Raw genomic sequence first — 26,648 nt, 5'->3', positions numbered from 1 at the left:
TCATTTTGTCACTTTGTATTGTAAAATTGAGTATTAACAAAACCTTGGTTGTTTTTAGAAACCCAGGTACCAGATTCAGTGGAAGGTAGTTGAAGGAATCCATGGGAATAACTACACATACATCGACCCAACACAGTTACCATATGATGATAAATGGGAATTCCCCAGGGATAAGCTGCGTTTTGGTTAGTTGATCTTTTGTTTGGTCTATTTGAATTGCGATGACCTTAGAGCCTTTATTGTCATCACTATAAATGCAATTTAATGGAAAATTTAAAATATGGGAAATAAAAGTACTATTTTTAATCCCAGTCAAAATATTCAGGCTGAATGTTTGGAATGTTTAACCAGATTTTGAGAACGTGAGCAGGCAATCAGTAGTGAGTGCATGGAACAGAGATTCAGGTTTGACTATGGAAAAGGTGTTATCAACATAGTGTGAGGAAGTGGTTATGAGGGAACTGTCTACAAAGTACCAAAGGAGTATAGCAGGGGACTGTGCTTAAAATCTAATAGTTGGAACAGTGGAGATAATTGGCAACACAAACCAAATGTAATAGGGTTATAGGGAGCAGATAATAGGGTGTAGGGTGTTATCAAAATAGCATGGGTTGATGGGCTGTGGATGTAGAGTGAGAGGAGATAAATGGACCAGCATCGGTGAAGGAAATTTTTGAGGTTGCAATGTTGGCAATCATCCACAAGAGAGATGAAGAAAGAACATGCAAAGGGGATGGCCATGGGATATTAGATCATGGTGAGACAGATAGAAAGTATTAATAAGATAGCTGGTAAGAGACTGGCAGTAGGATGTCCAGTTCATCCACAAGAGTGACCATCCTGCCAAGTAAAGAAAATATCTATTGCATATTCCAGAGTGTTCATTGACTGAGCTTTGCTGACAATTAAGCTCAGTCAAAATTAACCATAATGAGACCCGATAGGCAACTCCTGATATATTAATATCTTTTTGATGTTTGAAATCTATTTAATAATTTGAATCCTCTTATTTCCATTTTATTATATTTTTATCTTTCTTAATGCAGGTACTGTTTCGCCACTCAAACAACACGTTTATGATTTTACAACTTTGATGCATTATGTTCTGAACAGTATGTTGTTATTTTCAGGTAAGACCCTTGGTGCTGGAGCCTTTGGGAAGGTTGTGGAGGCTGCAGCTTATGGATTGAGCAAGGCTGACTCCATTCTAACCGTTGCAGTAAAGATGCTTAAACGTAAGTATACATTTTAAATGTGTAGGAAGGAACTATTGATGCTGGTTTATACCGAAGATAGACACAAAGTGCTGGAGCAAATCAAAAGGTCAGGTAGCATCTCTGGAGAAAAGGAACAGATGATGTTTAGGGTCGGAACCCATCTTCAAACTCTTTCTCCCATCTGAAGACGGGTTCGGACCCGAAACATCACTTGTTCCTTTTCTCCAGAGATGTTGCCTGACCCGCTGAGTTGCTCAGGCACATTGTGTCTATACATATTAAATGGTCTATATGAAGTATCTGAATGTAAACTGACAACTGACTGACCACAACATAAACTGACAACTGCAAATCTGGCTTTGCAGCAAGCGCTCACTCCACGGAGAAGGAAGCTCTGATGTCTGAACTGAAAGTATTGAGCCATCTGGGGCAGCACATCAACATTGTCAACCTGCTGGGAGCATGCACTGTGGGAGGTCAGTTCATGCAACCTGAGACTGAGTCTTGTTTAACTATTTTATCTGAAAGGAGTCAAGAGTCAAGAGAGAGTCAAGAGTATTTTATTGTCATGTGTCCCAGATAGACCAATAAAATTCTTTGTTGCAGCAGCACAACAGAATATGTAAACATAGTACACAGTAAATAATATAATGAACGAGAGAGAAAAAAAAGTTCATTGGGTATATATGTACACGTACTCGCAAATACACATACACACACACAAGTATATGCTTGACACAAAAAGCTGGAGTAACTCAGCAGGACAGGCAGCATCTCTGGAGAGAAGGAATGGGTGACATTTCGGGTCGAGACCCTTCTTCAGACTGATTAGCGATAAGGGAAATGAGAGATATAGACGGTGATGTGGGGAGATAAAGAACAACGAATGAAAGATGTGCAAAAAAGTAACGATGATAAAGGAAACAGGCCATTGTAAGCTGTTTGTAGGGTGAAAATGAGAAGCTAGTGTGACTTGGGTGGGGGAGCAATAGAGAGGGAGAGAATGCCGGAACTATCTGAAGTGAGAGAAATCAATATTTGTACCACTGGGCTGCAAGCTGCCCAAGCGAAATATGAGATACTGCTCCTCCAATTTGCATTTAGTCTCACTGACAATGGAGGAGGCCAAGGACAGAAAGGTTTATGAAGGAATGGGGCGGAGAATTAAAGTGTGCAGCATCCAGGAGATCAGATAGGTTCAGGAGGGCTGAACGAAGGTATTCCATGAAACGATCGCCCAGTCTGCATTTGGTCTCGCCGATGTATAAGAGTCCACATCTTGAACAATGGATACAGTAGATGAGTTTGGAAGAGTGCAAGTGAACCTCTGCCTACCTTGAAAGGACTGTTGGGGTCCGTGGACAGAGCCAAGGGAGGAGGTATAGCGACAGGTGTTGCATCTTCCACGGTTGCAGGGGAAGGTAGTTAGGGTGGGAAGGGATGTGTTAACCAGGGAGTTGTGGAGGGAACGGTCTCCGCGGATGGCAGAAAGGGGTGGCAATGGGAAAATGTGGCTAGTGGTGGGATCCCATTGGAGGCAGCAGAAATTTTGGAGGATTATGTGTTGTATGCGACGGCTGATGGGGTGGGAGGTAAGGACTAGGGGGACTGTCTCTGTTGTGACTAGGTGGAGGGGGAGCAAGGGCGGAGCTGCGGGGTACCGAGGAGATACGAGTGAGAGCCTCATCTATGATGGGAGAAGGGGACCCCTATTCCCTAAAGAATGAGGACATCTCAGATGGAACATCTCATCTTGGGCGCAGACGCAGCGTCGACGGAGGAATTGGGAGTAGGGGATGGAGTCTTTGCAGGAAGCAGGGTGGGAAGAAGTGTAGTCAAGATAGTGTAGGAAAATAACTGCAGATGCTGGTACAAATCAAAGGTATCACAAAATACTGGAGTAAAGGGTCTTGACCCGAAACATCACCCATTCCCTCTCTCCGAGATGCTGCCTGATAGTCAAGATAGTTGTGGGAGTCAGTAGGTTTGTAATAGGCATAAGTCAATAGTGTATTTCCTGTGATGGAGACTGTGTGATCAAGAAAGGGGAGGGAGGTGACGGAGATGGTCCAAGTAAATTTGAGTGCAGGATGAAAATTGGTGTGAAGTTAATGAAGTCCATGAGTTCTGCATGGGTGCAGGAGGTAGCACTGATGCAGTCATCAATGTAACAGAGATAGGCAGGCATAGTTGGGGCCCATCTGGGTGCCCATAGCTACATCTTGGACTTGGAGGAAGTGGGAGGAGTCAAAGGAGAAGTTGTTGAGGGTGAGGACCAGCTCCACTAGGCAGAGTAGAATGTTAGTAGAGGGAAAATGGATGGTTTTGCAGCCAAGGAATAAATGAAGGCGTTAAGGCCTTCCTGGTGGGGGATGGAGGTGTAGTGTGACTGAATGATCGTCCACAGTAAAGGTGAGAGATTGGCGGCTCGGAAAGCGGAAGTCATTAAAGAGACGAAGGGCATGTGAGGTATCTTGGACAGGTCGTGAGAGATTGGACCAGGGGGGTTAGGATGGAGTCGAGGTATGCGGAAATGATTTATATACTATATATATATATATTATTGCATTATTATTGCTTGTTTTTTGTGTGTACTTATGTGTGCGTGTGTGTGGTGTGTGTGTGTATATATATATATATATACACACACACCACACACACGCACACATATGTACACACAAAAAACAAACAATAATAGTGCAATAATAACAATAATAGTCGATGTAGTTCAGAGCTTATTTGAGGTTATAGTGTTTAATAGCCGATTGGCTGCAGGGAAGATCCCGGACATTACAGTTTTCGGGCTCCTGTCCCATCTTCCCTATGGCGGGGGTAAAATGAATGTGTGGCCAGGGTGGTGTGGGTCTCTGATGATGCTGGCTGCTTTTTGAGGCAGCGACTCTGGTAAATCCTTTCGATGGTGGGGAGGTCAGAGCAGGTGATGGACTGGAAGAGAAATAGTCAGTCAAATAGTGGCACTGTTGTAATAGGAGACTGCAGATTCAAGTTCTACTTCAAGACCTGAGCACATAATCTTTGTTGACAGTTCAGCACAGTGCTGACACCCTCAGCACAGAAGTACTGTCTTTCACATGAGGCGTTAAACCAAGGCCTCATTGTCCCTTCAGTTGGAAATAAACTATTCCAGGGGATAATTCAGGAATTACAAGGAGATTTCCCTGTTGTCCTGACCAATATTTATCTCAATCGGAAGAACTAAAACACTGACCATATATCTTAATGATGGCGTTTGTGGAAGTTTACAGTGCTTACGGCGTCTGCTATATATTCCAAGGTGCAACAGTGCCCGTTTAATTTAGGCAAAGTGAAGGACGAACTCAGTAGGTCAGACAGCATCTTTGGAGGGAAATGACCCTTCTGACCGACTGAAATGTTGTCTGTCGATTTCCTTCCGCAAATGCTGCCTGACCTGCTGAGTTCCTCAAGCAATTTGTTTTTTTGCTCAAGATCGAGGAATTGCTGTCTCTTGTCTCCATTTTAAGATTTTTTTTGAGGATAAAGTATGAGAGACCCTTGCAGATCTAAAGATGGACAAATCACTGAGATCTGATGGCTTGCATTCAATGGTTTTAAAGAAATACAACAAATCCACCAATACAACAGGATTCCATTTGGGGAAAAAAAATCCAAAATAGGAAATTAATAATCCATTTAATAATAAATAATAATAGAATAACTTGGCCAAATGTTTTATTTGTAAACCATTTTTTCGACTTTGAAGTTCATAATTTTAGTGAGATAACTCCTCTGAAGATTGTAAAGTGATCAGTAATTTTTCCCAAACCAGCCATCTATATGTAATCTTCACTCAATTAATGCAAATTTAACAACATTCAAGATACACAACACTAAGCAGGACCCTGCTTCCTGTAAAGACTCTATCCTCCACTCCCAATTCCTCCGTCTATGCCGCATCTGCACCCAGGATGAGGTTTTCCATACTAGAACATCGGAGATGTCCTCATTCTTTAGGAAACAGAGGTTCCACTCTTCCATTATAGGTGAGGCTTTCACTAGGGTCTCCTGGATATCCTGCAGCTCCGTTCATGCTCCCCCTCCCCCCATTCGCAGCAAGGACAGAGTCCCCCTTGTCCTCACCTTCCACCCCATCAGCCGTCGCATACAGCATATAATCCTCCAACTATTTCGCCACCTCCAACAGGATCCCACTACTGGCCACATCTTCCAATCTCCACCCCTTTCTGCTTTCTGCAGAGACTGTTCCCTCCGCAACTCTCTGGTCAACTTGTCCCTTCCCACCCAAGCCATCCCCTCCCCAGGTACTTTCCCCTGCAACCACAGGAGATGCAACACCTGTCCCTTTACCTCCCCCCTCGACACCATCCAAGGACCCAGACAGTCTTTTCAGGTTAGGCAGAGGTTCACTTGCACCTCCTCCAACCTCATCTATTGTATCCGCTTTTCCAGGCGTCAACTTCTCTGCATTGGCGAGACCAAGTGCAGGCTCTGCGATCATTTCGTTGAACACCTCCGCTCAGTCCGCCTTAACCAAACTGATCTCCCGGTTGCTCAGCACTTTAACTCCCCCTCCCATTCCCAATCTGACCTTTCTGTCCTGGGCCTCCTCCATTGTCAGAGCGAGGCCCAGCGCAAATTGGAGGAACAGCACCTCATATTTCGCTTGGGTAGCTTACACCCCAGTGGTATGAACATTGACTTCTCTAACTTCAAATAGCCCCTGCTTTCCCTCTCTTTCCATCCTCTCCGCCTTTCCAGTTCTCCCACCTGTCTCTATCCCGCCCACTCCCCTGACATCAGTCTAAAGAAGGGTCTTGACCCAAAACGTCACGCGTTCCTTCTCTCCAGAGATGCTGCCTGTCCTGCTGAGTTACTCCAGCATTTTGTGTCTACTATATAGGACATAGCAGCCCGATTGATAGACACCTCGTCCACAACCATTCACTTATTCCACCACATCTGCAGTTGGTACCATCTACAATAACACCTAACCCCAATGCTTCTACCATCTAGAAAGACAAGGGCAGATAAAACACCGCTATTTGCAGGTTGCCCTTCAAGCCACATACCATCCGATTATAAGTATATCGCTGTTCCTTCACAGCCCCTGGACCAAAATCCCCAAACACACTCCCTAACAGCATGTGGACATACCCACACTGCAGCAGTTTAGGAAGGCAGCTGACCACCACCTTCTTGATGGCATTTAGAGATGACCAACTAAATATGGGCTCAACCTGTGGAGCCCGTAACCTTGAATGAATATAAAAAAGTGTCAGTGGATGCATAATGGCTGTTGTGGATTTGGTGGGCTATGGACCTGTTTCTGTACTATATCTCTCTGTAGCTGTATGCTTCTTTCAAAATAGATGAATTATTAATATGTGATGAATTAAGAGAAATGGCGTTACACAAATTGTTTCCAAACATCAGTTGATTCTGAATAATGCTTCTGCAAATTTTAATGAATTTACTGGTGTGTTCCAGGTCCAGTTCTGGTAATCACTGAATACTGCTGTTTTGGTGACCTTCTGAACTTCCTGAGGAGGAAACGAGACTCATTTATTTGGCCAGAAACTAGAGAACAGGATCTGGAGAAGACACAATATAAGAATATTCTGAATCTGTGTGATCCCGAGAAGTAAGAAAACAAATGCAACAAATCTTTATTAACATATACTGGGGATTTATTATTTATATTTATTATCTACTCTATAAAGTTTTATTTGCAGCAGCTCATGTTCAGAAATATGCAATAATCAAATTTGCTAATCTTGCTTTTTTAATGTTTTCAACCGCACCTGCCCCAAAATATGAAAATAAAACCTTTGCCTTTTCCCGTGCAAAGTATTCTCATGAATATTTTGTACTCTGCTCCTCAAATTTGTTCCAATGATTTAAAGGATTAAATTTCAGAAGCAAGGCACAAAGTGTTGATGTCACTATCTTCCACATTTTGTGTAATTGGGTATATATGAATTTCTAGATAATTGACTCTCCATCAATTAATATCACTTTTAAACTGAAGCACATTTGGGGGATTCATCTGCAACAGCTGTTGATGAGACAAAAATAATTGTTTATACAGGACACCAAGTAAATTTCCATGTTGCATGAAGTGTTTCTATTTTAGGACTATGCATTTAGAATGTAGCCATCAAACCGAAGGTACGCTGAGTGGTGGATACAAATGGCAACTGACTGCTTAGGCAGAGGGTGTTTGTGAATCCTCCTCCTATATTATGTTCCCTTCCCTCTCTCATCTCCCAAAGCAGCTTCATGAAAATATTAACAATTTGCAAAGTATTAATCACATTAATTTTTAAAATATTTGCAATCAAACCCATGCTATTTTGTCAGTCGGAAGCACAATTTGACACCAATTTAATGCACATTTTCAAGTATTTATTTCTTTCATTAAATCATGCATTCTAGTTTACTAGAATTACTCACTATTAGAATGCTGGTCAAAGATATATTTTTCAGAGTCAGTTTACATGCAAGACAAACTGTTTAGAAAAGATTCCAAAAGATAAGAGATCCCATATACCTCAAAATAAATACTATTAATTGTTTTTTTATGTATTTATCAAATCTCAATATATATTTTTTTCCATGTACCTTTTACTTCTTATAGCAATAGTTCTGGGTCATATATGGAAATGAGACCAAGTAGAACAGCAGTTCCTCAGACTACCCAGGACAGAAAAAGACTGCCAAGCAAGGGTAAGATACTTATGGTGATCGGAGCTACACTGTAATCGTGTCTTTGTTATAATGAATAACAAGCATTTAGAATTTGAGGATAAATTGTATAGCAAAGCCAAAGTCAAAATAACGGTGTTTTAGTTAGTGGAACTGCGGCATCACAAATTCAGCGACTCGAGCTTAATTCTGAGGGAATTTGCATGTTCTTTGCATTTTCCCCAATTAATCCAGTTTCCTCCCACACGCCCAAAATATGTTCATAAAGTCATAAGTGTTAGGAGTAGAATTAGGCCATTCAGCGCATCAAGTCTACTCCGCCATTCAATCATGGCTGATCTATCTCTCCTTCCTGCCTTCTCCCCATAACCTCTGATGCCTGTACTAATCAAAAATCTATCTATCTCCGCTTTAAAAATATCCATTGACGGCCTCCACAGCCTTCTGTGGCAAAGAATTCCACAGATTCACCACCGTCTGTCCAAAGAAATTTCTCCTCATCTACTTCCTAAAAGAAAGTCCTTTAATTCTGAGGCTGTGACCTCTAGTCCTGGACTCTCCCACAGTGGAAACATTCTTCCAACATCCACTCTATCCAAGCCTTTTACTATTCTGTATATTTCAATGAGGTCCCCCCTCATTCTTCTAAACTCCAGTGAGTGCAGGCCCAGTGCTAACAAACGCTGCATACTCCTTTGAAAGTACTTTCTATTATTGTGCTATGTGATCCAGATCTGTATCATAGGAAACATTATGAATAGGGGAAAATACAAGAAGCTGCCTGTTCAAACATCAGGTACTTTATTGTTTAGAATCCTTCAGTGATAAGGAAAACAACAACGATGACACAGAAGACTACAACCTGGCCCTTGAAGTTGAAGATCTTCTCATCTTTTCTTACCAGGTGGCAAAAGGAATGAGCTTCCTCTCCTCCAAAAATGTAAGATCAAAAACTACTCGTAAAAGACAATTTCAGATGTATTATTATTATTATTGATAACATTGTAAGTAAATCATGACATAAATTGTACTTATTCTATTTAAAATACATATTTCACCTATTACAGTGCATTCACAGAGACTTGGCAGCAAGAAATATTCTTCTGACAAATGGACAGATTGCAAAAATATGTGATTTTGGGCTGGCAAGAGACATTAGGAATGATTCCAACTACGTGGTGAAAGGCAATGTAAGTGATTTGGTAGCATTGATAGTTGTTGCCCATTCTACACCCACGGGCCTGTTTCCCACGATGATGTTAATTAATTTGCTTCCCTATTTAAGGCAATATTGTTTAAACCAGGGCTCTATCTGCAATGCAAAACTGCTGACGTTACAACCATTTATGAAAGAAGGCAAGACAAGGCAAGTTAATTTATGTGGCACATTTCAGCAATAAGGCAATTCAAAGTGCTTTACATAAAACATTAAAGAGCAGTTAAAAGCAATTAAAAACAGTCATTAAAGAGATTAGAAAATAAAAATAAGCTAAAATAAAATAAGTCAGGTATAAAATACAAGAATAAAAGTTACAGTGCAGTGTACGAAATGAATAATTATTTGATTTAATAAAAGGCAGCGTCAAACAGAAAAGTCTTCTGCGTCGATTTAAAAGAATGAGGGAATTAGAAGCAACACTAGCAAGTTTGCGGATGACACAAAGTTGGGTGGCAGTGTGAACTGTGAAGAGAATGTTAGGAGGTTGCACGTTAACCTGGACAGGTTGAGTGAGTGGGCAGATGCATGGCAGATGCAGTATAATATAGATAAATGTGAGGTTATCCACTTTGGCGGCAAAAACAAGGAGGCAGATTATTATCTCAATGGTGTTAGGTTAGGTAAGGGGGAAGTGCAGCGAGACCTGGGAGTCCTTGTACACCAGTCACTGAAAGTTGGTGTGTAGCTACAGCAGGCAGTGAAGAAAGCTAATGGCATGTTGGCCTTCATAACGAGAGGATTTGAGTATAGGAGTAAAGAGGTTCTTCTGCAGTTGTATAGGGCCCTGGTAAAACCACATCTGGAGTATTGTGTACAGTTTTGGTCTCCTAATTTGAGGAAGGGCATCCTTGTAATTGAGGCAGTGCAGCGTAGGTTCACAAGATTGATCCCTGTGATGGTGGGACTGACATATGAGGAAAGATTGAAAAACTAGGCTTGTATTCACTGGAGTTTAGAAGGATGAGGGGGGTCTTATAGAAACATATAAAATTATAAAAGGACTGGACAAGCTAGATGCAGGAAAAATGTTCCCAATGTTGGGTGAGTCCAGAACCAGGGGCCACAGTCTTAGCAAAAAGGGGAGGCCATTTAAAACTGAGATGAGAAGGAACCTTTTCACCCAGAGAGTTGTGAATTTGTGGAATTCTCTGCCACAGAGTGCAGTGGAGGCCAAATCACTGGATGGATTTAAGAGAGTTAGATAGAGCTCTGGGGGCTAGTGGAATCAAGGGATACGGGGAGAAGGCAGGCACGGGTTATTAATTGTGGGTGATCAGCCATGGTCACAATGCGGTAGAGTTGCTGCTTTACAGCGAATGCAGCGCCGGAGACTCAGGTTCGATCCTGACTACGGGTGCTGCACTGTAAGGAGTTTGTACGTTCTCCCCGTGACCTGCGTGGGTTTTCTCCGAGATCTTCGGTTTCCTCCCACACTCCAAAGACGTACAGGTATGTAGGTTAATTGGCTGGGTAAATGTAAAAATTGTCCCTAGTGTGTGTAGGATAGTGTTAATGTACGGGGATCGCTGGGCGGCACGGACTTGGTGGGCCGAAAAGGCCTGTTTCCGGCTGTATATATATGATATGATATGATATGAATGGCGGTGCTGGCTCGAAGGGCCAAAAGGTCTCCTCCTGCATCTATTTTTTATGTTTCTATGTTTCTATGTAGCAGAGTTGCAGCGGACCTGCAGTTTTCTGGGAGTTTGTTCCATATATGTGGTGCATAAAAACTAAACGCTGTTTCTCCATGTTTAGTTCTGACTCTGGGGACAGCAAGCAGACCTGTCCCAGACAACCTGAGAGGTCTGGATGGTTCACAATGTAGCAGAAGTTCAGAAATGTATTTTGGCCCTAAACCATTCAGTGCTTTATAAACCAACATTAGTATTTTGAAATCAATTCTTTGACAGACTGGAAGCCAGTGTAAAGACCTCAGAACTGGAGTGATGTGACCCACTTTCTTGGTCTTAGTGAGGACTCGAGCAGCAGCAATCTGTATCAGCTGCAGTTGTCTTATCAATTTTTTTGGAGAGACCCGTAAAGACAGCATTACAGTAGTCAAGTCTACTGAAGATAAATGCATGGACAAGTTTTTCCAAATCCTGCTGAGCCATAAGTCCTTTAACCCTTGATATATTCTTAAGGTGGTAGTAGGCTGACTTTGTAATTATCTTAATGTGGCTGTTGAAATTCAGGTCTGAGTCCATGACTACACCAAGATTTCTGGCTTTGTCCGTGGATTTTAACATTGCCGATTGAAGCTGAGCGCTGACATTTAATCGTTCCTCTTTGGCTCCAAAAACAACTACCTCAGTTTGTCTTCGTTTAATTGAAGAAAGTTTTGGCACATCCAATTGTTGATTTGTTTGATGCACTTACTCAGTGTTTGTATTGGACCATAGCCCCTGGTGATATGGTTATGTAAATTTATGTGTCGTCTGCATAATTATGGTAACTTATTTTGTTGTTTTCTATAATCTGAGCCAGTGAAAGCATGTCGATGTTAAACAGAAGAGGCCCCAGAATGGAGCCCTGTGGAACGCTGCATGTCATATTTGTCTGCTCTGATGTGTAATTACCTATAGACACAAAGTTCTTTAAGTAGGATTCAAACCAGTTTAGTACTGTGCCAGAAAGTCCAACCCAATTTTCGAATCGGTCTAATAATATGGTGTGGTCGACCGTGTCAAATGCAGCACTGAGATCCAGTAATACTAAAACTAAAATTTTGCCACTGTCTGGATTTAAGTGAATGTCATTGAAGACCTTAACAAGAGCAGTTTCAGTGCTGTGGTGTGGTCAAAAACCTGACTGGAAGACATCAAAGCAGTTGTTTAGTGACAAGAAGTTGTTAAGCTGTTGAAAAATAGCTTTTTCAATCATTTTACTTAAAAATGGCAGGTTTGATATGGGCCTGTAATTGCTCATTAGTGACGTGTCTAGATTGTTCTTTTTCAAGAGTGGCTTGATGGCTGCAGTTTTCAGGGCCTGTGGGAAGACACCTGAGAGAAGAGGCGTGTTTACAATTAAAGGCCAAATAAAATGAACCATTTTTGAAAAAGCCTGTTGGCAGAATATCAAGGCAGCAGGAGGAGGATTTCAGATGTTGTATAATGTCCAGGTTTTTATGGTGGATCACAAAAAATTGGGTCATAGCATTTGAATTGGTTTTATGACAAGAAGGAATGTTGTGTTTTTACATTAAACTTTACTTGCAAGTTGCTAGATTTGTATTATGAATTAAATGACAAACCAATACATGATGCCTGATTCAGGGGAGCTAAGGATGTCAGACAAAATCATACAGAAATACCACGTCATCATAGTCACAGATGCATAGTTAATCCTGACTGACCAAGGTTCAGAATCCAATTATCTCCTGACCAGTAGATACAGAGACTGACTTCGGCACTGGAGCATCAGGATTTCAGATGCAAAATACTTTTTTTTCCCACATAGGCTAACATAGAATATGGAATATATCAGGCCTCCCCTCAACCTTCGACGTTCCCAGGAAAATAACCCAAGTGTGCCCAACCTCTCCTTGTAGCTAATGCTCACTAATCCAGGCATCATTCTGGTAAACCTCCACTGCACCCTTTCCAAGGCTTCCACATTCTTCTTGTGTTGAGGTGATCAGAACAGCACAAAATACTCCAAAGACGGCCAAATCAAAGTCCTATACAGCCGTGTCATGACTTCTTGATTCTTATACACAATGCCTCAACCAATGAAGGCAAGATACCACCTGCCTTCCATACCATTCTATCTACTTGTGCTTCAACTTGTAAGGAGTTATGGACTTGGACCCCAAGATCCCTCAGTATGTCAATGCTGTTAAGAATCTTACCATATATATTATATACTAAAACTCTCGTTTGTTTGTTCCTGAACTACAGCCAAAACAGTACATGATAGCGTGACAATTTTAGGCCCACCTTACTCACCGTCATCCCTTTGGTGCTAATGAAAGAAGTTTCATTGAAATCGGTGTTATATTTTTTAAGTTATTCACATTTTAAAGTTTAAATCCATCTCCTAGGGAGGGAGGGGGAGGGAGGGAGGGGGAGGGAGGGAGGGGGGAGGGAGGGAGGGGGGAGGGAGGGGGAGGAGGGGGATGGAGTGGGGGGGAGGGGGAGGAAGGGGTGGGGAGGTTGGGGGGAGGGGGGAGCGAAGGGGGAGGGGGGGGAACAAAGGGTGTTGCACCAAAACAGGAGAGGTTTGGGTCCAACGGGTCCACTTGATCTAGTTAATTGCATATTTTCCCCTTATATTCGACTTCCCAAAGTGCAACACCACGCACCAAACAAATGATCTATTTACTGAATTTTGTCATTTTACAGACCATTTTCTAGTAGCTAGCTGCATGCAAGTGATCTCAAGAAAATGATCCTTACATCCAAAATATTTCTGCCTGAAACTCCCACATCTAAAACTCACTGGGAATAATTGGCGCACAGTTGTTTGATAACAAATGAACACAAGAATGATCTGACTGTTGCAGTTTAATTACATTTTATGTTGATAACCTTGCAAATATGATGATTGAATACTCAGATTGACAATAAAAGTGATCTATTTTATATATTTTTTAAACCCTAGGCTCGTCTTCCTGTGAAATGGATGGCCCCAGAGAGTATTTTTGACTGTGTCTACACATTTGAGAGTGACGTCTGGTCCTATGGTATTTTGTTGTGGGAGATTTTCTCATTAGGTAATAGTCCTATTTTTTCATTAAATCTGATTACCTTAATTAGATATATGTGTGTACAAGATTTAACTCCATTTCATTTTAGGAAGCAGCCCTTACCCTGGCATTCCTGTGGACAACAAGTTCTACAAGATGATTAAGGAAGGCTATAGAATGCTCAGTCCTGAACTAGCATCTGTTGAACTGTAAGTACAGTCATTATTTTCCTAACTGGTTACATTGCAAGCTGCCTGTTTTTTTTGGGTGTAATGACCTACTTGGCCAATTGTTTAGAAATTTCCAAACATCCAACTGTAATTATTTTCCAATCTTATAGGAAAGCCCAAGCGAGTACATTTGTGATATGTGTTTATTCATTGTGTAGGAATTGTGCTTTTCTTTTGGAAGTTATGGAATTACACAAGACTTTTCACACATTAGGAGGACTTTAGACTTTAGAGATAAGTGTGGAAGCGAGCCCTTTGGCCCACCGAGTCCGCCCCAACCAGTGATCACCCTGTACACTTGCACTATCCTACATACTCGGGACAATTTTGGCAGAAGCCAATTAACCTACAAACCTGTACGTCTTTGAAGTATACGAGGAAACCGGAGCACCCAGAGAAAACCCACACAGTCACAGGGAGAATGTATAAACTCCACGCAGACAGCACTCATAGTCAGGATTGAAGCCGGGTCTCTGGTGCTGCAAGGCAGCAACTCTACCACTGCACCACTTGCCGCCCATAATGAAGATGTTGGTGAGGACTCTCTGTGGCAAGCTGCGGTGTGATTATTTTCTAGACTTTTTTGAAGATAGTCAAGATTACAATGGGCTTGCATGCTCCCTCTTCCCTGATGAGGGAGATTAGGTCATGAATTAATCCCAGAAGGACTTCACCACCATGTTTTAGTACTGCGACAGGGCAGCTGAAACATTCAAGGACCCACCCTGTCGAGAGCCAAGAAACGAGAGAGCTCACTAAGGACAGTGATCAAAATGGTTGGAGTTTAAATTTGATGCAAAGGGATTGGAGTTTAACAACAGAGTTTTGTTGCAACTGTACTGGGTGTTGGTGAGGACTCACCTGGAATACTTTGTCTAGTTTTGGTCTCTTTACCTGAAAATATACAAAAATGAAAATGGGCTGATCATTTAAAATGGAGGTACACAGGAATTTCTTCTCATGCATGGTGGGGAACCTTTGGAATTTTCTGCCCTGGTGGGAAGCTGGATCATTGGAAGTATTTAACAATGGAAATGAATAAATATTTGATAGATCAAGGAGTAGAGGAGAAGTGGCTGAGAGGAAGGAAAGAGGCCAGCAAAGAGCCGATGTGATCATCTTAAATGGCAGTCTGGTTTGAAGTGCTTCATGGCCTATTGTTGCTCCTACTTTTGGTGTTTTCTTGTGTCCACTATTTAGTAAAGCATTTGGTGTGATCAGCTGCTAGATGATCTCATGAACCTTTTGCTGGATAAAGGTTGTGATTATGATGGAGGATGTGATGTGGGATGAAGTTAAGGCTGCTCATGTCAAAGATCGAAGTCATCTATTGATAGAGAAACTGGTCCATTGGCCCACCGAGTCTATGCTGACTATCAATTACCCATTTACACTAACCTTACAACCCAACTCTATTCTCTCTATATTGTTATCAATTTCTCCCTAGTTTCTATCACTCACCTATGCACAAAGGGCCAATTACAGCAACCAATTAACATGATTTTTGATGAGATCCTCAAAGTGCTGTTTCTCATGGGCGCTGACTGCCTCACTGTCTTTGATGAGCTCTCATGTTCTTGGTTGTCAATGGCTGGAGAGGCAGGGGGAAGATCAGATTATTTTATCCCTTGCATTTCAGCCTAGGGATATCATGTGTTTATGATTTATTAGTGCTTGGATCTCCGAATCAATAGACAATGCACAATAGACAATAGGTGTGGGAGTAGGCCATTTGCCCTTCGAGCCAGCACCACCATTCAATGTGATCATGGCTGATCATTCTCAATCAGTACCCCGTTCCTGCCTTCTCCCCATACCCCCTGACTCCGCTATCCTTAAGAGCTCTATCAAGCTCTCTATTGAATGCATTCAGAGAATTGGCCTCCACTGCCTTCTGAGGCAGAGAATTCCACAGATTCACAACTCTCTGACTGAAAAAGCTTTTCCTTATTTCCGTTCTAAATGGCCTACCCCTTATTCTTAAACTGCGGCCCCTGGTTCTGGACTCCCTCAACATGGGAACATGTTTCCTGCCTCTAACGTGTCCAACCCCTTAATAATCTTATATGTTTCGATACAATCCCCTCTCATCCTTCTAAATTCCAGTGTATACAAGCCTAGCTGCTCCAATCTTTCAACATATGACAGTCCCGCCATTCCGGGAATTAACCTAGTAAACCTACGCTGTACGCCCTCAAGAATATCCTTCCTCAAATTTGGAGACCAAAACTGCACACAATACTCCAGGTGCAGTCTCACTAGGGCCCTATACAACTGCAGAAGGACCTCTTTGCTCCTATACTCAACTCCTCTTGTTATGAAGGCTAACATTCCATTGGCTTTCTTCACTGCCTGCTGTACCTGCATGCTTCCTTTCAGTGACTGATGCACTAGGACACCCAGATCTCATTGTACGTCCCCTTTTCCTAACTTGACACCATTCAGATAATAATCTGCCTTCCTATTCTTACCACCAAAGCGGATAACCTCACACTTATCCACATTAAACTGCATCTGCCGCATCCGTCCACTCACACAACCTGTCCAAGTCACCCTGCAACCTCATAGCATCTTCCTCACAGTTCACACTACCACCCAGCTTTGTATCATCTGCAAATTTGCTAATGGTACTTTTAATCCCTTCATCCAAGTCATTAATGTATATTGTAAATAGCTGCGGTCCCAGCACTGAGCCTTGCGGTACCCCACTAGTCACTGCCTGCCATTCTGAAAGGGACCCATTTATCCTATATTCCTATAAACAGGTTTTGATAGTTTTTGGTGGAGAAACCAAACACTTTGTCACTGGCCTACGGTGGACTTCAAAGCAGACCAGTCGTTCAGGATAATCCATTAATTCTTTTAATTTTACTTTAGTCAGATATTCCTGCCAGGCATCCACTACAATAAATACAACGTTAACTTACAAGTTGTTCATGTGATTTTTGTTTTGGGCCATGTAAATGGACAATGCTTGTGCTACACACAATTGTCCCTTTGCTGTGTTCTCATATGAACAGCTGAATGAGGAGCACTGCCTGCAAGCTGTGAGTCACGGGCAAGGGATATGCAATGTGCGTGAACTTCTGGTGCAGTGTTTGAATATATGTTTGAAGCCTGATTATCAAACTTTTAGGTAGGTAGGTGATCATAGAGTCAGAGATTCATAGAGTTAAACAGCACGGGAACAGGCCTTTTTGTCCAACTCTTCCATACAGACCAAGATGCCTTCCTGAGCTAGTCCAATTTACCTCTGGGCGTTTCCTATCCATTAAATTGTCCAAATGAGATTTAAATGTTGCAATTGTACCTGACTCTACCACATCCCCTGGAAATTCAATCTATAAATCCACCACAATTCGTGCTAAAAAACCTGTCCCTCAGATCCCCACTAAATATTTCCCCTCAATCTTAAAACAATGCCGTTTTGTAGTGCATGCGTTTGGTGAGGGGTGGGATGATAAGGTATATTCACTGATATACCTTCCTACCCAAACCACCCCATCCCCGGGCACTTTCCCCTGCAACCGCACGAGATGCAACACCTGTCCCTTTACCTCCCCCCTCAACTCCATCCAAGGACCCAAACAGTCTTTCCAGGTGAGACAAAGGTTCACCTGCACCTCCTCCAACCTCATCTATTGCATCCGCTGCTCTAGATGTCAACTTATTTACATCGGGGAAACCAAGCACAGGCTTGGCGATCGCTTCGCTGAACACCTGCGCTCGGTCCGCATTAACCAAACTGATCACCCGGTGGCCGAGCACTTCAACTCCCCCTCCCATTCCCAGTCTGACCTTTCTGTCATGGGTCTCCTCCAGTGCCATAGTGAGGCCCACCAGAAATTGGAGGAACAGCACCTCATATTTCGCCTGGGCAGTTTGCAGCCCAGTGGTATGAACATCGACTTCTCCAACTTTAGATAGTTCCTCTGTCCCTCCCTTCCCCTCCTCCTTCCCAGATCTCCCTCTATCTTCCTGTCTCCATCTATATCCTTCCTTTGTCCCGCCCCCCTGACATCAGTCTGAAGAAGGGTCTCGATCCGAAACATCACCCATTCCTTCTCTCCCGAGATGCTTCCTGACCTGCTGAGTTACTTCAGCATTTTGTGAATAAATACCTTCGATTTGTACCAGCATCTGCAGTTATCTTCTTATATTCACTGAGTTTGCCTGTGTGGTTGTAAACTTTATCGCAGTGTGATGGAACTTGGTTTTTCACATTTGCCTTTACATCCTCCTGTGCTTCACTGTGTTCCTGGAGAGTTCCTAGCCTCCACGGGTGGTTGGCTTCTATCAATCACACTACTTTGATCAGCCAAGCATCCAGGGCTATCGGAAAAGTGGCTGTCCCTTCTTGCCCTTGTTTCCTCATGTCATTTAGCAAACTGCAAATAGCTGTTGTCTGACTCCCACAACCACCTCCTCTTGCAGAAGTGCAGGCTCGCTTTAAAGTGGATCAGCCTAGCCATTCATGAAATGGAGCCCTCGGGTTATGCATGCTTTATCTCGTCGGTTGCTGAAATCCTTTTACCGAGGCACAGTTTGAATTTTCTTCCTTCCTGCTCCAGGTCTAAGAGATGAGGTCAATTGTGCAAGGCCACCCCAACCTTCATTTTCATCGTAATGTAGACCCTAAAAGCTTTTCTTGGAAATCTTTTCATTGTTTGTTTCAAAGATCCCCTGCAGGATGCAAGAATTTAAGCAATTAAACGAGTGAAAAGTGCAATTACTTTCTGTGCAAACCCAATTACTGTTCAAATTACTGTCTCCTATGCTTTTTTTCTTATTGTTAATTGAGTAATGTCTCATAGGTATGAAGTCATGAAAGCTTGCTGGGATTCCGATGCTTTAAGAAGACCTACATTTGAACAAATAGTGGAGATGATTGAAGAGCAGCTCTCAGACACCTCTAAACATGTAAGCAGCTGAGTGAGTGGATGCAGCGGCTTGTGGCTACAATATGTGTGGGATGATATGACCCAGAGTGGTTGGTTATTTCCTGAATGTGGTAGCTGCTGCAATAGTTACATCTGCCCACAGCCTGTTTGTGGATCTTTGCCATGAGCAGTAAATTAAAGATACAAATTTAAATTACTTCATCAAATGCACCAATTCAAAGGGGAATTTAAAAAAAAAACAAGAGTGAAAGTTCATTGTCAACATGTGGCTTCAAATCATGTGAAAATGGCTTGTAGATTCAAAGCCTCTGCCAATAATTGTCCTTTCTGGTCGCGTGTTACAAATATATTAAAATGTATCTGGCTCTCAGTGAGTGGTTTCTGGCTGAAGTTATATAAATATTGGCCTTGTAATGAATCCTGGCCATACTGTTACATAACTCACAGCTCTTTGCATCACCGGTTATACTTGATTGTACTCATGCATGGTATGATTTGCCCAGATAGCACACAAAATCTAGAGTTAGATATAGCACAGGGCTAACAGAATCAAGGGATATAGGGAAAAAGCAGGAACGGGGTACTGATTTTGCATGATCGGCCATGATCATATTGAATGGCGGTGCTGTGCTGGCTCGAAAGGTCGAATGGCCTGCCCCTGCACCTATTTTCTAAGTTTCTATGTTTCTAAAACAACGTTTTTCACTGCATCTTGGTACATGTGAAAACAATAAACCAATAGCATATTATACACTTTGTCACTGCCACACACCCTATAGAGACACTTTTCCAGTTACCATTGGTGGATAAACAAATCCTTTTCTCTCTACAAGATCTTCAACGAAACATAATCGCTCAATACCTTTAACCCACAATATAAAATGCTGCTAATTTGAAACAAGCATGTAATTCGCAATACCATTCAAATAAACCATAAGATGCCTGGTGTGGAAACAAATTTGTCCTGGGGTTGTGGCAAAGTTTACTCATGGGTTGGAAGGTGGATTGTTCAGGCATAGTAGTAGAACTGAGTGGTAGTATATTTTGGTAAGAAAATTGAGGAGGTCTCTATTGGCCTGGAACCTACCAATTTAGATGGAGTAGAGTAATAACATTCATATTGAAATTGACCCATCACTATAATGCACTCACACTCACAAGTTGATTCATACATTGGTACAGTCATTAAAAAGAAGCAAATCAAAGATTGTCCATTGGATTATTGGGGCATTTAGTTGAGTATCTGTTGTGTAAACAAAAAGAATGGTGAATTAAAATATCAGCTATATGGCTCTTTTCTATTGCTTTCTGATGTGCATGTTGAAGTGAATGTTGCAGCTTTCTGTAGTCTCTGCAATTATTGCTGCGGTCAATACAATAACAAATGGACAGAGCAGGGCAACCAGAATTACCCACGTTTCAAAATGTCAAAAACATATAATTTGCAGAAGTTTTACAGGCTGACGATTCATTTCCACCATTTTTTTTTACAGAGGTATTCCAACCTGGAGTCAAATTTCACCACGAGGCTTAAGTTCTCCAGCCATTCCTCACGTCTTAATTCAGCTGGCAGCAGCAATGCATCCGATCAACCGCTACTCATTAATGATGACGTGTTCTTCGAAGATGAAAACAAACGAATGGGAATTTGACCTTTAGTAAAGTGTCCAAATTACACATGCCCTGCTGAGACTAATATACAGAAAAAAATGACTGAATGGATATTTTATTAACATTTTTTATAATTCATGTTGGAATCATAAAGCTACTTGGAAACTACTATACTGTAGCCCTCAGTGGCCAAGTTAAATGCATCAGAATGATTGTTCACTGCAAGACTGCTTGAGGGCTGCTTTGCAGACATGTCATGCAGCCTGACATTTAAAAAAGATGCCGTTTGTCATTTTGTTTTGAATTATGCAATTACCTTTATCCCCTATTTTGCTGCAATGCTTACATCAGATCACTATTCTGCTGACTTAGCTAATTTAACCAGCAAATTAAAAAAAAATCTGACTGTTAATATAAGAAGTGTGAAGGAACCAGCTTGCTCACTAAAGGAGATCTGCACCAGCGACGGAATGGAACCCAAATGTCCATTCCTGCATTTATTTTCTGCATGAAATACAATTCTTTTTGCTGAGTTGATTCCAAATGCAATTGTGTGTGGGGGAAAAAATAGAATGTGCCAAACTTCAAATATGACTTTTAATTAATAGAAGCTTTATCAGCAATTTTTGTTACATATGCAACCATATGTAAATAGCATTGCCATGAGTCCAACCTTCTTTTAATTCATTGGAAATGTGATATTTTACTGAGCTTTGTAGCTCCAGCACTGCTGTGAGTGAATATAATGCCTACATACTGCAACTATCAAAAAGAATGGCAAATGCACTGAGTTTATAGAAAACTGAGTACGTTATTCACTTACCTTTTTATGGTCCTGTCTAGATTAGTACAAGTTAACACAAATCTTATTCCACACCATGAAAACCACGTAACAAGCATGTTTGTTGATCTCCATGAAAGGTTGTTGTACAAAGAGCAGACATTGCATTTTAAAGCATCTTCTGAAGCCATTGTTACCACATTGCATGTCTTCCATTGTTATCAATTAGTTAAGCTTGAATAACTTCTGTTTGGGTTCAGTTATAAATAATTTGCGGACTTAAAATTGTTTTTTACTAAGCTCTGTTAACTGTACAAATACTGTAGCTAGATTTCAATAAGCTAAACTAAATGGCTGTAAAAGCTCAAGAAGAAATTAAACAAAATACCTGCATGTAATGAAAATCAATGTTTGAAAATATTAATGTCATTTTATTATTTGTGTTTGTTTTAAAGCATTACTAAGTTCTAAAGAGTGCATTTTATTTACCCACTGAGGTAAGTTGCACGTTGAGTTGTAAACATTAATCATATGAAAGGTCATTGCACTGATACCTGCCATACTTGAGTGTCATATTTCTATATTTGGAAGCACATACCAGTTAATCAACAACTTGATGAAAATGAGAAGTTATCCAAAGTCGTAGAACAGATATAATCAGTTCTTCCTTGGTATTCAAATAAGTGGATGTAACTGGACCTACCATGCATGTCCCAGGTACCAGTAAGAACTCTTGGACAATACTTGGCAGTGATTAGCATCCTTATTCCCCGCAAATTTGGAATTTTCCTATGTTCTCTTTAATTCTGGAAATACTTAGTTATCGAGGATAACATCAATGCCTGTGCTGTTTGTAGCCTTTTCTGACATAATCACGCTGACATCACTCAAACTGATGAAAATTTAGGCATTGTGCACTGCAAAATATCCTGAAGATCTTACTTGAGATGCAAGAGAATGTTTGATTGCATAAGTAATGCCACAGAAACTAGCCCCAAATATATAATTTTATGCAAATATATGCTCCAATCCTATTTAGGAATCAGCATAATGTTTAAAATGCAAAATAAAATTGCTTCCTGGTTTATTTTGGAAGTTTTTAATGCCATTGGCTGTTCAGCCAGCTTATTGACATCGTAACTGGTGGACTTAAAAGATGGAAGACCACATGACAAAAATGTTTGGAAAGCTGTGTTTTTGCTGTGTATGTAGATTATTGAGAGTTGCAATTGCTGCAAATATATAAGTTGCCAGTGTAAAAAAGATTGCCTGGCAGTTCGGGCATACTGATCCCTGAAATGTGCCGGAAATACGTATGAACCATGAAGCAACCATGTTATTAGTCCTCAGGCCTCATTTCCACAGAGCCAGCCTAGACAAGCCAATGGCTACCAGGTGAAGTTTGACCCATGGTTGGTCAATATTTATTTTTATTGTCACGTGACTGAAATATAAAATTGTATACATTTTATTTTTCTTTATAATGCCTTATTAGTTGTGTGGTGTTGCAATATTTAAATTTTAGGACAGTCCTTGTTTCCAGGACATAGTAACAGTCTGTTTTGAATTTGTATCTCAGATCTGCCCCACAAGAATGGAGTATTAATGTTAATGAGACCTCGATATGTTGTAAGTTCAGGAATTGTTTGGGAGGCAGTGATTATTATTCTTCATGCTTGCACTTGAAAATAAACTATTTTGCAGGATCTTGCTGTTGTGAACTTCCTCATTTGAAAGATCATTTTACAATGCTCTGCAACAGTAAAGGATTCTGATTTTTTTAAAATCCATATTAGTGTATGTAGTGGTGATTAGTTTATTGCAGCTAGTTAGAATATGTCTGAGTTTCTGTAAAGTTTAAGTATGAATATTGTAGAAGATTTGCAATTCAATTTTTCTTTCTATTCATGAATATGCATTAAAATGTAACTCCCATTTTAATGGTTTTTAAATAGTAGGCAAAATATGTCAGGTGATTGCAATACTAGGTTGCACGATTCTATTTCTCATATGAATTCTCTCAGGAAATTGGAACTGAAAATATGCCTAAGATTTGTGATGTTTATGGCACATTTTGAATCCTGGCTTAGGCATGCATTGACAAAACACCATAGATACTGAAAAAGCTGGAAACATTCAGCAAGTCAGGCAGCATTTGTGGAAAGAGAAACAGAGTTAAAATCTCAGGTCCAGGACCCTTCATCATAAGTGGGAATGAGAGAAAACAGGTTGGTTTTAAATTGCAGAGTATATAATAGAGGGATGTAGAGGTGAAAAAATAAACAAAAAAGCTTTTCACGGAACCTCGGTACACATGACAATAATAATAAACTAAACTAAACAAAGTGAACATCTATGTTAGGGTGAGATGAGGTTTCTTTGGGGATAGGTTGTGGTGGTCATCAGATCAATTGGTTAATGAGGCTAGTTTGATAGAGACAATGAAAACAAAAGTAAGAAATGAGAGCAACGAGAGAGTCCAAACACCAGAAGAGAAACATGAAATGTTGTTAGGATGAAGCAAGGCTGGAGGGCATATCTACTAGGTGTGCTAATGGAAAGAGAAAACCTGAGCCAATATATGGTGGCGCAGCTGTAGAGTTGCTGCCTTACAGCGTTTACAGCGTCGGAGACTCGTGCTCGATCCCGACTACGGCTGCTGTCTTTATGGAGTTTGTGCGTTCTCCTCGAGACCGCGTGGGTTTTCTCCGAGATCTTTGGTTTCCTCCCACACTCCAAAGATGTAAACTAAACACAGATGGGTGACTTATAGACGAGATGATCCAGTCTGAGAAAGCAAGTTAGCTGAAGTTGGAGAGTTTAATGTTGAGCCCAGGAAGCGGCCAATTGTCCAGATGGAGGATGAGGTGCTGTTTCTCACAGGAAATTGTAGCACATACATCATCCTGCCTGCTTCTCCTCTGCACTCCACTAATTTCATTGGGAGTGCAAATCAAACCATTGATACTTTAGGTCATGAGAGTTTTACAATTTCTATCTTCTGTAATCTGATGACAGTGTTGATACTGTGTGGCTGCTTAGGTGGTGGGAATTTTTGCTTGAGCAAATTTATAAAAGCCAGAGTAACAGACTTCCAATTAGCAGTTCTGGCTGAAAATAGATAGTCCAAAATTAATATTGCATTTAATGTCCTAATATTAAATTTCCAGGTGTTGAATGGTTTTTAGTTTTATTACATTTGCTGATGTATGCATGAACTGCTGAGAACTTTTGATGCCTATTGGATCTGAATTGTGTGCATAATTTAGTTTTGTTTATTGTCATGTATAACAAGGTACTGAAAGGTTTTTGTTGTTGTGTACTATCCACTCAGCAGGCAATATAGTCAGTTAACAAACAATGGAGTGAAGGAAGCTTGCAGTTAGATAATCTAAGCTTCCACTGCCAGTTTCAGCACCCCAGTACAAGCATATGACCAACAAAGTACTGGGCCAGGCAGCACCCTGTTTTGGAGCCCAAGAGGAAATAAGAGGAGTAAGAGATAGGAGTAAACCTCATGATAACCTAAAAGGACACAAAGTGCTGGAGTAACTCAGCAGGTCAGGCAGCATCTCTGGAGAACATGGATAAGTGATGTTTCACATCAAGACCATTCCTTAAATCAGATTCTAAGGAAAGATGCTGACCTGACATGTTGCCTATCCATGTTCACCAGAGATGCTGCCTGATCTGCTGAGTTACTCCAGCACTTTGTGTGCATTTGTGTTCATTAACCAGCATCTGCAGTTCATTGTTTCTACTTCATGATAACCTCCTCCATTATTGCTCCTAGGTGGACAGTCGTGACCAATATGATCTATGGTTGTTGGCAATAATAAACAATGGCTAATGAACCTACACAGTACCCGGTAAATGCCAGTCTCTGCCAACAGAAATAAAAGTGTACTTGATTCCATGGGTCAGAAATATTTGTTTCTGATGGATGGCTTGACCTTTGTATCTATGCTGTATATAGTGCTTTAAATTTTTTTTAGTTGTCTACAGTATGGTTCTATGTAATTTAACCTGGTGTATTGTTTTCATAGAAATGTTTAAATAAAATAATTCTGTTGGTGTGAAGGAAGTATGTTGTATTCATTAAGTGTGCAGCTTTTGTTGGATGGGTGCACCATAGCTTTACTGCTATCACAGTATCCAGTGTTTATCCATTCAGGTGCTGAAACTCAATTCAGCATGGCTGGCTTTCCGGAAACTTGGCAAGGTCCCCAGAATGTGCAGTCGCTATGGAACAAATAGATAGTTTGTATGTTGACCTGTGGCTTACTTGCAGCTATCAATCGTGTAGGAAAAAATGATCACTGCGATATCACATGATCTTGGGCCACTTCACCATAGCAGTTATACATATCCATTCAAAATTGATGAAAGGAACATTCCTCTTCCAGGCACCATTTCTTACCACAGAACACTGAGGTGCATTTTATTGTTTTGATTTTGCTGAGACTGCCGTTAAACATTATTTTGGTAGGCGCGCAAGAATACTTATTTTCCGATGTGGCCTATTTATCCCATTTATTCATGTGAACTGATCTTTAATTTACTTTGAATACTTCAGTAAAGGATAGCAATTGATAAACTGTTGATTGAATAGGTCACAGGGGAAACGTGAACCATTTCTATCAGTGGAACTTAATTTTCCAGTGCTTGCTATAAATTTAGTCAAACAGCATGGAAATAGTCCCTTCGGTCCAACTCATCCATGTCAATCGATGCCTCATCTAAGCTGATCTTATTTGTCTGCATATGGCACATATCGCTCTAAACCTTTCTTTTCTATGTACCTGCCCAGGTGACTTTTAAATGCTGTTATAGTATCTGCCTCTACTACCTCCACGGACAGCTCCTTTCATATACTTACCACCCTCTAAGTGAAAATGTTGCCCCTCATGTTTGTATTAAATCTTGCCCCTCTCACTTTAAACATATGTCATCTTGTTTTTGATTCTCCGACTCTGGGTTAAAGAGTCGGCCTCCTGCACTCTAAGGAATAAAGTCTTAGCCTATAGCTCATCCCCTCAAGTCCTGACAACACCCTTGTAAATCTTCTCTGCACTCTTTCCAGCTTACTGACAGGGTGATCAAAACTGAATACAGTGTGCACCTAGTATGGCCTCACCAAGGACTTACACAACTGTAACATAACATCCCAGCTTCTTTACACCATGCCTTGACCGATGAAGGCCAATTTACCAAAAGCCTTGACCACTCCATCTACCTGTGGTGCTATTTTCAGGGAACTATGTACCTGTATCCTGGATTCCTTTGCTCTGCAA

The 26,648-nt window shown here is 41.1% G+C and overlaps 1 protein-coding gene across 1 annotated transcript in view; it reads left to right on the top strand.

The window, feature by feature from the left end:
* Positions 1–25,420, top strand: part of kita (KIT proto-oncogene, receptor tyrosine kinase a) — a 63,351-nt gene extending 37,931 nt beyond the window's left edge. Inside the window, exons 11-21 of the mRNA XM_078398554.1 lie at positions 59–185; positions 1,131–1,235; positions 1,583–1,693; positions 6,705–6,858; positions 7,855–7,943; positions 8,735–8,862; positions 8,990–9,112; positions 13,747–13,858; positions 13,941–14,040; positions 18,876–18,981; positions 20,456–25,420. Of these exons, the coding sequence (XP_078254680.1) occupies positions 59–185; positions 1,131–1,235; positions 1,583–1,693; positions 6,705–6,858; positions 7,855–7,943; positions 8,735–8,862; positions 8,990–9,112; positions 13,747–13,858; positions 13,941–14,040; positions 18,876–18,981; positions 20,456–20,614 (1,314 nt within the window). The 3' untranslated portion in view covers positions 20,615–25,420. The remainder of the gene's footprint in view (positions 1–58; positions 186–1,130; positions 1,236–1,582; positions 1,694–6,704; positions 6,859–7,854; positions 7,944–8,734; positions 8,863–8,989; positions 9,113–13,746; positions 13,859–13,940; positions 14,041–18,875; positions 18,982–20,455) is intronic.
* Positions 25,421–26,648: the final 1,228 nt, after the last annotated feature.

The sequence above is a fragment of the Rhinoraja longicauda genome, chromosome 1 (assembly GCF_053455715.1).
Source record: "Rhinoraja longicauda isolate Sanriku21f chromosome 1, sRhiLon1.1, whole genome shotgun sequence".
In the NCBI taxonomy this organism is placed as follows: Eukaryota; Metazoa; Chordata; class Chondrichthyes; order Rajiformes; family Arhynchobatidae; genus Rhinoraja; species Rhinoraja longicauda.
Note: the sequence above shows the minus strand (reverse complement) of the source record. Positions and strands in the feature narration are given on the sequence as shown.